Source organism: Octodon degus, unplaced genomic scaffold (genome assembly GCF_000260255.1).
Source record: "Octodon degus isolate 3935 unplaced genomic scaffold, OctDeg1.0 scaffold00169, whole genome shotgun sequence".
NCBI lineage: Eukaryota > Metazoa > Chordata > Mammalia > Rodentia > Octodontidae > Octodon > Octodon degus.
Window position 1 is genome coordinate 3121009 of NW_004524745.1, and position 11701 is coordinate 3132709.

The 11701-nt window shown below is 43.5% G+C and overlaps 1 protein-coding gene across 1 annotated transcript; it reads right to left on the reverse strand.

The window, feature by feature from the left end:
- Positions 1-56: 56 nt before the first annotated feature.
- Srp19 (signal recognition particle 19) lies at positions 57-7047 on the reverse strand. Its single transcript, XM_004643263.2, has 5 exons — positions 6931-7047; positions 6256-6331; positions 2979-3050; positions 2578-2689; positions 57-205 (listed from the first exon to the last, which is right to left on the reverse strand). Exons 1-5 carry the CDS (start codon positions 6969-6971, stop codon positions 72-74), a joined length of 435 nt encoding a protein of 144 aa, XP_004643320.1. The 5' UTR covers positions 6972-7047; the 3' UTR covers positions 57-71.
- Positions 7048-11701: the final 4654 nt, after the last annotated feature.

The window sequence follows — 11701 nt, forward strand, 5'->3', positions numbered from 1 at the left end:
CAAATGAAAAGTGACGAAGATGCCTCCACCGTGTCCGGGTAGAGGGGTCGCCCCTTGATGCTCACAGCCCATCACTTCTTCTTCTTCCCTTTTCCTTTTTTACTTCCCTCTCCTTGCTGAAGATTTGGGTCACCACCTCCTGTTTTCTGTGTTCTGGTTTTTAGCTTAGGTATCATTTCTGCTGCATACAACATTACTGACTTACCTAGGAACCAGAAGGTGAGGTTAGTGTATAATCTAGAAAGTAAGACATAAAAAGCTATTCACTTGAGTACGATAAAGTCCAAGAAACAATCATATCATGAAAATAGGAAATAAATACAATTATTCAAATGACAGTGAAGAAAGTGGCTCGCTCAAGTGGGTCCCTCTGCGGGAGAGAATGTCCTGAAGTGAGGACAGAACTGAAAAGATTTAAATGAGCAAAATCCTACACTAAGTAAAACACAAGTTTAAAACAAGAACTCTGGGCTTGGTCCTAGTAACTGGCCAATGAACGGGAGTACCTTAAGCTCCTGAAACACAGGGTCTCAGCCTGTAAGAGCTGTGCCCTTCACTGCCCCTTCACTTGAGAGCCCTGTGACCCCGCCTTGACTCCACACAACTCGCCCTGCTCGGTGCCTTTGCGTTCTCTGCTGTCTTACTAGAAATGGTGATTTTTTTTTTTTTCCTTTCTGGAACTGGGGATTGAACTCAGGCCCTTGCGCTTGCCAGGGAAGCACCTATTCCCTTGAGCCATCTCCCCAGCCCCCTGTCTTACTAGAAATGGGAAGCAACATCTTTTCAACCACATTGTTCACTTCTGTCTGCTTTGTCTGACCATCTTAGAATCTTTTGCACAAAGAAAACACTGCCACATCCCATCAGCAGAGTCACCTGCCTAAGCTTTCAGCAGACTTCCTGTCTGCTGCCAGGAGCTGCATATAAAAACCAATCTATTTGAATTTGATTAAAAAATAATTGTACTCAGTTTGTATGATATTACTGTTTTTGGCAGAATTAAATGGAAGAGTTTAATTAAACTGAAGAGAGAACATTAAGCAAATAGGTTTTGTTTTTTGGTCATACAGGGCCTTTGGACTGCACTACCCCCTGGCCTGTTTCCTATTCTGAAAGCTTGTCTGGTGGTTCTAGCAGCTACCTGTATATACTTGACCATGGAAACGGTCCTCTACTGGGGATGGCTGTCCCCTTCCACTGAGTGCGCAGCTTCGGGAGGGATGCACACAGAGTGGTGAGGGAGGAAGCTGTTGTGGTTACTTTTCACTTGTTGCTGGGGCAAAATACCTGATACCCAAAATTAAGGAAGGAAAGGTTTAGCTCACAAAAGTTTGTTTATTTGTGCAGTGAGAGCAAAAAGGAAGGAGCAGCGGCAGAAAGCAAGCCTCTCTCCCTGCCTCACATTGTATGCAGGTGACCTGCCTCACGGTGGGTGTAGCACCCACACCCTTAAGCCCAGCACTGGACCGTGAATCAATCACAACTCTAGAAACTGCCCCGTGACTGCATGAGGCTTTCAGGGGAAATCCAGACACACGCCATAACAGAAGAGGACTTCCACCTCACCAGCCGGATCAGCTCAACCAACTCTTGCACCAATAGGGTGACAGATGTGGCCAGACTGCCCTCACTCCTGTTTCATGACAGAGTCTTGCTAAATTGCTAGAACTTAAAATTCTCCTATCTCAGCTTCCCAGAGTACTGAGATTATAGGCTTGCTCCACTATGCCCAGCTAATAGCCCTATTTCTTAAAATATGTTTTTTTTGAAATAAAAAATTCAGGAAAAAACCCCCTAACATATAAATACTTGTCTTCCCAATACCAGAAGCTAACATTTTGAGGTGTTTTTTTTTTGTTTGTTTGTTTTGTTTTTTTTTTTTTTTGTACTAGGGATTGAACTTGGGACCTTGTTCAATCAATAATAGCACTCTGGGAAGCTAAGGCAGGAGGATCACAAGTTTGAGCCCAGCCTGGGTAGTTTAGCAACACTCAAAGTAAAAAGACACTTTGTCTCAATGTAAAGCAGGGACAGGGATGTAGGTCAGTGTTAAATTCAATTCCCAGTCCTGGGGGAAAAAGTGCATGACCTGTTTATTTACCTCTTCCTGTCAGTGTCCTTTTTCTACATTTATTTACATAATAAAATTCATAATAAAATTAATTAACACCTTTGAAAAAGTCAGTCTTAGAATGTTTTTTGTGTTGAACAGGAATAACCCATTTTTTCCCCCATAATTTTACTGAGAAACAAATAGCAATGAGACAGTTTCAAATCAAATTGGTAGGACAGTTTCAATGATTAACACATTGCATACTGTCTTCCTAGTGGTTAATTGCTGTACAAGATGCAGACATGATATCCTATTTACAAACATCACTAGAACAAATCCCTCTATTCATTAAGAGAATGTAACTATATATCTATCCTAACCACTTTGAATACACAGATACAAAATGGACATTCATCTGTATCCCTTTTTTTGTTAAGTTCCATTATTTGAATATTATAGGTGTGTAATATAACCCATTCTTGAGCTCAATTTAGTCATTAAAAAGAAAAAGAAAAAAGTCTTACGTGATGGGAACTGCCCCAGACAGAGGCTGCCATCTTCCTGCTTCAGCTGGACTCGAACTCTGCCTCTGTATTGAACATCACGATTCCATTCCCTAGAGTACATCTTATTTTTCTAACATAAACAAAACAAAAATAGGCTTTAAGAACATTATTACAGGGGCTGGTGAGATGGCTCAGTGGTCTAAAGCACCTACTTAGAACAAGCTTAGCAAAGCACAGGGACCACGGTTCAATCCTCCAGCACCACATGCCAGCCAGCCCCACCCCCTGGTGGGCTGAGCTGGCCACACACACACACACACACACACACACACACAAATAAATAAAATTTAAAAAAAAAAAAAAAAACATTATTACATCATTGAGATGAGCAAGGGAAACAGGGAAGATTCGTATCATACCTCGATAACTGCATTAAGTCCAACTGCTGAGCATACATCTTGAATCTCGGTAGCTGTAGGATTTTCAACAGCCTGAACAGGTAAAAATGAAAACATTTAAGTAGTTTATCCCTAAGTAGATACTGCTATAGAACTGTGTAAATCATTTCAAATACTATGATTAAAACATACTCAAACCTCAGGTCCTTTTACCAGATATAGTTGTTTCAACCATAATTTTAATGACTCCTGGGAAACTGGGTATGCTAGTGCACACCTGCAATCAGAACACTGAAAAGCTAAGGCAACTTGTCTCAAAAAACAAAAAACAAAAAAACACCTCTCAAAAAACAAAAACCCTGAATAAAGCAAAACAAAATGGCCTGAGGATACAGTTCAGTGCACAGGCCATGGGTTCTACTCCCAAAACAAAAAACCAAAAACTAAAAAAGCACCCTGGGAGTAACACTGATGCACATTTGTGTCAGTGTGTCTGACATAAACTGCACGAGGGCGAGGGCTTGGTTTTGTCTCAGCATCTTCCTAGGGTGGCACTCTGAAGGTGCAAGTGCTCCGTGACTACTGACTAAAACTATACTGAGAACCCTAGAAACTGGCAATACTTACTGTGGCTGAATACATGATTCTCTGTGGCCCTGCAGTTCAACCTAGGCACAGTCCACAGCAATACAAAAAAGGCAAGCTCAAGAGCACACATCACAGCACTATGCACAACAGCCCCAGATTAGAAACCACCCAACTATCCATCAATGGAAGGATTGTGGTATACTTGCACAATGCAGACCACAGAGCAGTGGTTTTCAGCAGAGGAATCTGTTCACGTTTGGCAGTTGCTTTGGATTAATTAGGGGAGAGGACCTGTCTTCTCATGGACAGGCCGGGCATGCTAAGCACCTTCAAATGCACTTGGCCATTCTCTAGATACTTATTGATGGCGCAGCTGTTAAACTACTACAGAGCATCAAGAACTAAATTGTACTGTATTGGGTCTGTGAGACAGCTCAGTGGATTACACTTACACAAGTGTAGGCACTGGGGTTCAATCCCTGGCACTACATGCCACACTGGCTCTGCCCCCCTGGTGCACTGAGCTGGCCACCAAGACCCAGCATGGTGGTGAATGCCTATAATCCCAGTGCTGGAGTGGCTGAGACTGAAGTTCACTATGAGTCCAAGCTGCTTAGTGATACCCTGTACCAAATACATTAAAAATAAATAAATAGGGGCCAGGAAGATGGCTCAGTAGAATAAGCACTTCCCTGGCAAGTGCAAGGGTCTGAGTTCAATCCTCGGTTCCGCCAAAAACAAAAAAACCCAACTGTACTGAAAGGGGCTGGGGGCATTTCTCAGAAGTAGGGTACATGCTTAGCAAACCCAACAAAAACCTACACCTCAAAATATGGGTAAATTTCATCAGCATTTTTTTTTTTTTTTTTTTTTTGCAGAACTGGGGATTGACCTCAGGCCCTTGTGCTTGCCAGGTAAGCGCTTATTCTGTTGAGCTATCTCCCTGGCCCTTTCATCAGCTTAATGCTTAGTGAAAAAAAATAAAGTACACTGACTGGAAGGGGGCATTAACAGACTCTTCCTACAAAGCAGTTAATTATTTTTTGAGGTGGGAGAGGGTCTCACTATGTCAGCGTGCTGGCATGGAACTCTCCATTCTCCTGTCAGTCTCCAAAGTGAACAAGGCTTACAGCAGAGGGACATACCACTACACCCGGCTTGGTAATGCTTTTGAAATTTGGATGCTGGTTACTCAGAAGGTCTCCCTTTGTGAAAATTAATCAAGCTATACACTTGAAGATACAAAGCTTTTGTAAATAAAAAGGGGAAGAGGGGCTGAAGGGAGGGGAGGGGAATGGGGAAAAAAAAGTGATGTTATGTACAGGTACAAATTCCCTGTGATGAATGTGACCATTATGTATGCCTGAAATGTACCAATAAGCTTAAATTTTTAAAAAAGACACATGTAAGGTCACGTCTCCTGAACACCAACAAACCTGTTAAAAATTCTCTCAGATTTAAAAAGAATCTTTAAAAGGAATTTTTAAAAAATTCCTCCTCCAGTTTCAAAATAGTGCTCTTTCAGGTTTCACCAATACTAAGAAAAGAGAGAGCACTACTGAGCGCACTAGTCTGTCACAGTGACTTGATGCCAGGTATTATTCTGAACAAATACTTTAGTATCTTTCTTTTCCTGAGGCAGCAGAATAGACTTTCTTTTTTACACATTTAAGTTGCAGCAAAATGAAAGATACCATAAAAATAGCTAATTTAAGTAACACAAACGTAGCTAATTCATGGCTTCAGACTAAACTGCCTGAAATCTGTCATTAGAGTAGAAAAGGTAAAAAGCCTCTTTGAAAATATAATAAAACATCAATTTTAAACAGGAAAGCTACTACAAAATCCTTGGGTAGCACTTACTGAACTAAAGCTACAATTCAATAGTGAGTTCTGACCCAAAGAGTACAAAGGAAAAATAAATTTTAACACTCAGAACTGTAACCTGTTGGGGACCACAAATTTACAACGGCTAATTTTGCATCCTTCTAAGGGATAAACGGTGGTTTGGGATTATTGACGCAGGTCGAGATCCTTCTTGGCGTGGGATCATCTCCGCGCCCCCACCGCCCCCAGTCATCCCAGGATCACCCACCCGATGTGCCACCGATGAGTCACCTCCGAGCCTTCCTCAACAGCAACTTTCCCTAGTCCCTCCTGTCCTGTCCACCGAAGGAGCAGAGGCTGGCTTGGAGAGCCTTCGTCTCTGCCCATCCTGAGGCGCTGACCTCCCAGTCCCTTTATGCATTACTAAATTTGTCTCTTATTTCCTTATTTCATCCTTTCGCCCTACCCTTTCTTTATCCAGGCAGCTGGGAATCTTGGCCACATCCCCGATAGTGCCCCTTCCCCCCACTCCAACCCAGGCCTCCCACAGGATAGGCCGCACTGTGCCTGTGAACTACACCCGGCCATTACATCGCACTCTGGAAAACTACGCCGTGTTCTGGACACTATACTATGTAATGCCATCTTTTTTATTTCCTTTATTAAAGACTATAATAACCTTGATTTAAAAAATACACACTAGACACTGCCCCCACAATCTCGTTGAACACTGTTTAAAACAATTCCTCCTACCAGTTTCGAAATAGTGCTCTTTCAGGTTTCACCAATACTAAGAAAAGACTTTAAATTTTGGCTGCTGTTCTCAAGTCTTAAAGAATGAACTCTGCCAACCCAGAAGCACCAGGGTGAGGTCACAGCTCACCTTACTTATTGGGATCCGCCTCCCCTCTGCGATGGTTTTCTTATTATTTAAATAAGCGGGGTAGATACAAATAAACCTGCCACAGAAAAAGTACAGTTGGTGTAACAAAAGCAGTATTTAAAGGCATGTACATCTAAACATTTCATTAATGCTTCTTTACATTTTTACTCACTTAAAAACTATTCACACTGTTGAGGGGCGGGGGAATCCGGCATCATCTGTTAGAGGTGAAAAACTAACGAAAGCAGCTACGCGTGGCAGCGCACGCCACTGACTGCAACACCCAGGAGGCCGAGGCAGGAAGATCTCACGAGCACCACCGCGAGGCCACCAACGCAAACAGAACAAAGCGGTAACTGTTGCGTCGGCACAACTGCCTGTCTACCGTTCCTGAAGGTGGCCCCCATCCTGTTATATAAAAATACGCTATCAGAGGTACAGCGCCTTACTGAATGAAAAAAAAAAAAAAAAAAAGACCCAGTCCTCACACTGTGACTGTTCTTTCCTGTCCGCAACGCAAGCAAAAGCTCAGCATCTGAAGGAGCACTGTTAGAGCTGGCGCTGCAGGTTTCCCAGGGAGCCGGACGCTCCGGAGAGGCGCCGCGGGCGCGGAGGCCGGGGCGGGAGGCGCCGGGGCCGGCACCGCTGCAAGCCGCTCGCTCTCTCAGGACCCACCTGTCTTGGTCTGCCGGGGAGCGGGCGGCTGCGCAAGCCATATCCACACAGGCTCAGGCCGCGCAGACTAGGTAACACAAACCGGAAGTCCCGGCGCTCCCGTTCTTCCGGCGGAAGTCCTCCCTCCGCACGGTCCTGCGTCGCCGCGTTTCGCGGCCAGCTTGTTCCGGCTCCAGTCGCTCCGCGCCTGGGTCGGTAGTTTCTGACGTGACTTGTAAACTCTCATCTCGCGAGAAGATCACGGAGTTTGCGAGATTCTGTTCCTGGTGTCTTCTGGTGGTGTGTCGCAGCCTTTCATTTTTTCCATTTAATCCAGAGTTAAAATGATATAGATGAACAAGAGAAAAGGACAATATAGATTTTATGTGGTACTAGAGGCTTCGTAAGGATCTAAGGACCCGAAATAGGCAGCGATTTATGAATCGGATGAAAAACAGTTGTGAAGTGGCAACCGAATCTCCTGGAAAGCTCAGGAGATGAGTGTTACGTTAACTTGTTCTGCAAAGAATTCTGGAGCCTGGTGCAGTGGCCCACGCCTGTTATCCCAGCCCTGAGAGAAGCTGAGGCACAAGATGTGCAAGTTCAAATCCTGGCCCGGCGATTTAGTGAGACCCTATCCAAAATAAAAAGAAAATAAAATGGGGATTGTAGCTTAGTGTAAAGGCCATGGTTTCAAGCCCCAATTTTAAAAAAGAAAATGTTTCTACTTTTTATCCTCGAAAATAAGGATGGTTAGTGTCTTTCCTCCTAGTATAGGGTGAGTAGGAATTTGATCTGCTTTTAATAAACAGCCATGAGGCTGCGGTGTAGTTCCGAGGTAGGACTGCTTGCCTGGCATGGTCTATAACCTCCTCATCAACACAGAGGTTAAAATGATCTTTTAAACCTTTCTCAAGTTTCTAGCCTCAATATTATGTCAGAATAGCACATTTTTATCTCAATTGCAAAATCATATTTCAGCATTTCCATTCAACCAATCACTTTCATTTCTATTTTAGCAGTGGCTCTTTATTCCACCTCTGCGAAGAAACTTTTCAAACAAAACAAAGTACCCCCCAAAAGCATAAAACCTCAAAGCAAACCAGAAGTGGTAAGATACTCACTTTGACAGATGAAATAGCAAACTAAAAAACTCAAACATAAATCTCCCCAAAAGCGTGAGTCTGGGGGAGGATGGATACGTGGCCTCTACGCCAACACAGCTGAGCGGAGCCTCCTGTGCGGCACTTACTGCAGCTGTCTTCCTTGCGCTGTAGTTTGAATGCCAGATTATGTTTGTCTTTCTGTGAATAAGTAACGCTTACTCCGTTCTAAAGTGTATCAGTTCCTGGAAAGTCATCTGCATGACTGAAAATGGAGGAATGGGAACTAAGTGAATCCTGTCTTACTTTCCTTGTTGCTGAGACAAAATTCTGGACACCTGCAATTTAAAGGAGGGGGGCCGGCGGGTGGTTATGCACTCTGGGGGCTGGGACAGGCTGATCGCTGCAAGTTCAAGATCAGCCTGGGCTACAAAGTGAGCTCAAGACCAGCCTAAACTGCATGGGAGACCCTGTCTTAGACAAAAACAACAAAAAAGGTTAGAAACAGAATTTAAGAATTTATTTTAAATACAATAAATTAATACAAGAACAGATTTTACAAAGAACTAGGCATTCCAATTGAAATAACGGTCATCTGGGCATCTGAAGTCCTTGTGTGGCCAGGTCCTCTCTGGCCGCTGTTCCATATACGACCCGCGACTCAGCTTCGCTGCTTCTCCTCCTGTTGTTCTTTGCCATAGCTTCTTCTTTTTTTTTCCCCAGGAATTTCAAATTCCTTCCTCTACTAAACAAACCTATTACATTTTCTCTAATTTTCCCCTCATCCAAATTTCTAGATGCTTTACTGACTCTAAACCCGTTGAGGCCCTCAGCTAAAGCCAATCACCTCTGGCCAGGCACGACGGTGCACACCTGCATTCCCAGCATGCGGGAGTTGAGGCAGGATGGTGCGTTAGAGGCCAGCCTCGGCCTGGGCAGTTCAGCAAGCAAGACCTTGTCTCAAAGGAAAAAGGGTGAGGATGTGGCTCAGAGGTAGAGAGAACATTTGCTTAGCCCGTTCTTGGCCCTGGGATCCATCCCTGGTACCGAGGTAGGGATGGTGGGAAGAACCTACTGGTAGAATTCCTCTACCAGGTCCTCTTAGAAGGAAGCTGTGATTGCAGACGACTTCCTTCTGTTCTATGCTAGTTCACCCACCACAGCTGCTCGGCTTATGCCCTTCGCAGTCTCTCCGACGTGTGCGCTCTCCCTTTCACTCCATGGCGTGTTGTCTGGCACTGAAAGGCTTCCCGACCCAGGCTCATCTTTTCTTATATTCGCTGCCCTTTCTCTAGAATTATACTTAGGCACAAGTCTGCCACTGTCCTTACATTTACCTGAGCAAGCAGGGTGGAATTTTTAGTTATGTTTAGATCATTTGAAGTGTTTTTCACTAATGGAGGATTTTACTTTATCCAGCTTGATGGTGGCTATTTTATTTATGCATTTCATGATTTACTTGGCATTCTACTGTTTCATACTTTGTTGTGGTTAGTTTTCCTCCCTATTTCCTCTTTTATTTCAAGAATCTTTATTTTAGTGATTTACTAGCTAAAAGATGGGAAAGTTTCTTTTTTAGTATTGATGTTACCACTAAATTAAAAATAATTGAATTTGTGTTTTTCCAAGTTAAATAGTGCCTGTTGACCCTGCCTGAGAGTAAAAATTCACTTTTTAAAAACCCTCTTCTTTCTAATCCTCGTTATCCACTTTGAGTTGGAGTCATCTTGATTTTTTTCCTGGCTCAGTCCACCCTGGGAGGAGGGCTCGTGCCACCTATGGTGCCAGGATCCAACCACGGTCCCTGTGTGCTTGCCTAAGCAGGCGTGTTAGACTGCCAAGCTATCTCGAAGGCCCATCATCTTGAATTTGATTAAAATTATTGAGCACTTAATCTTTTCTGCTTTAATTGGGTATTTCCATTGAGACTCCTCAGATTAATCACAATTATTTACACACTTATTCAAGTTTAAAAGCTTTCTTGCTCAAACTGTTAATATCCTTTTTTTTTGAGGCAGGGTCTCGTTATGTAGTTCAGACTGGCTTTAAACTCATGACATAACCCAAACTAACTGATCCTCCTCCCTCAGCCTTCCAAGTCCTGGGATCACATACATGTGACAACTTACCCAATTTACACCTATTTAATTGAATTGTATGAACAGCTCTGGGATACAATGATAGAAATGTCATGGTTTTGGTTATCCAGTGCTTTTGAAATGTCCCTTGATGACGAGAAGTTCATGATTTATGAATCCAGTTTCCTCAATGGAAAAAAAATAACACACCAAATTGTGTATTAAAAAACCCCCAAACCAAATAAAACCAAAATCAAAATATCTTGGGCTGGCACATGCCTGTTATCCCAGCACTCTGGAAGCTGAGGCAGGAGGACTGCGACGAGTTTGAGGTCAGTCTGGACTACATAGTGAACTGAGGGCCAGCCTGGGCTGTATATCAAGACCCTGTCTCCAAACATGCACACACAGGCAAACTCGAAAAACTCAAAAGCAAGCTTCTCTAGCCCCTGTAGATATGTAACATACCTTCTGTCAAGTGCACCCGCTCAATCAAGATTTCAACTCAGAAGTCAGCAGGGAGGGAGAGCATGAAAGTGCCCCATATAATCTTATTTCAAATAGTAGTGGTGCCACACGGTCCTACCATTTAGGAGCAGCAGTTGGGTCTTTCCCAAAGCCATTGCACAGTACAGTTTGGCTGTTGTTTTCACTGCGAAGTTTCTAAGACTTACTAGTCTAGCCCTCCAACAGATCTGTGAATTACCTACTATTCTTGAAAAAAATGTTATTAGGGATGGTCTGCATTAAGATATGTCTAAACATGGTAGTTTCAAGTTGCTTCAGGAACAAATTGGTTGACAAACGCCCTCAAGTCAGGAAAAGAATTAGGACTCAGAAAGGGCTCAGGCTGAGGTGACTCCAGTGGCAAGGGATTTATCTCCCTCCAGGATTTGCTCCCTTGGGCTCTCGCCCCACTGGCTGGTGTTTAAGCTCCATGGTGTCAACCATAGTAATTCACTGAAATCTACATGAGCTTTCAGTTCTAGCATGCATCAACCAGAAAGACTATACGTGAATGGTATTTCAAGTTGCCTAGCCAAGGTTTTTCTTTCCTTCCCAAGGCAAGTAATCTAAGTGTTCTACTGCTGATCAGCTGCTCTTTTTTGGAAAGGGGCTTGAACTGTTTCTTGAGCTATTTAGCCCTGGCTGGTCTTGAACCTGCAGTGACCTTCCTACCTCAGCCTCCCGAGTGCTGTGATTAGGGGCCTGAGCCACTATAGCTGGCTATTCGCTAAGTTTTTAATGCTGACTACCCAAGTCTTTTTTTCAGCTCTAGGCAATGTATTTTTTTTTTGGCATCTCAGGCACTCTGTTCTTTTCCTTTCTTAGATACAAAGAAACTGTGATTACACAAATTCAGATCTAGTGCAGCTGGCTTCCCTCCTCAGCCAGCAGACTTAACCTTTCACTTAATTTAGTGGCAATATATTTTATGTAATTGAGAAAAAAATTTAGCTGGGAGTAGGGGTACATACCTAGTAATCCTAGCACTCTGAGAGGCTGAGGCAGGAGGATCACAAATTTGATCTCAGCCTGGGCAACTCAGGGAGATTCTGTTGGGTTGGGGGAAGACTAGGGGTGTAGTTCTGCTCAAACGTTGTGTTTTTC

Bases quoted from the DNA above. Each gene is read 5' to 3' on its own strand.
- Srp19 (XM_004643263.2), bottom strand. From the start codon at position 6,971: ATGGCTTGCGCAGCCGCCCGCTCCCCGGCAGACCAAGACAG. The intron at 6,332-6,930 runs GTGGGTCCTGAG...TTTCTGTGGCAG, and splicing joins TCCCCGGCAGACCAAGACAG to GTTTATTTGTATCTACCCCG. The intron at 3,051-6,255 runs GTGAGCTGTGAC...TTACCTGTTCAG, and splicing joins GGCGGATCCCAATAAGTAAG to GCTGTTGAAAATCCTACAGC.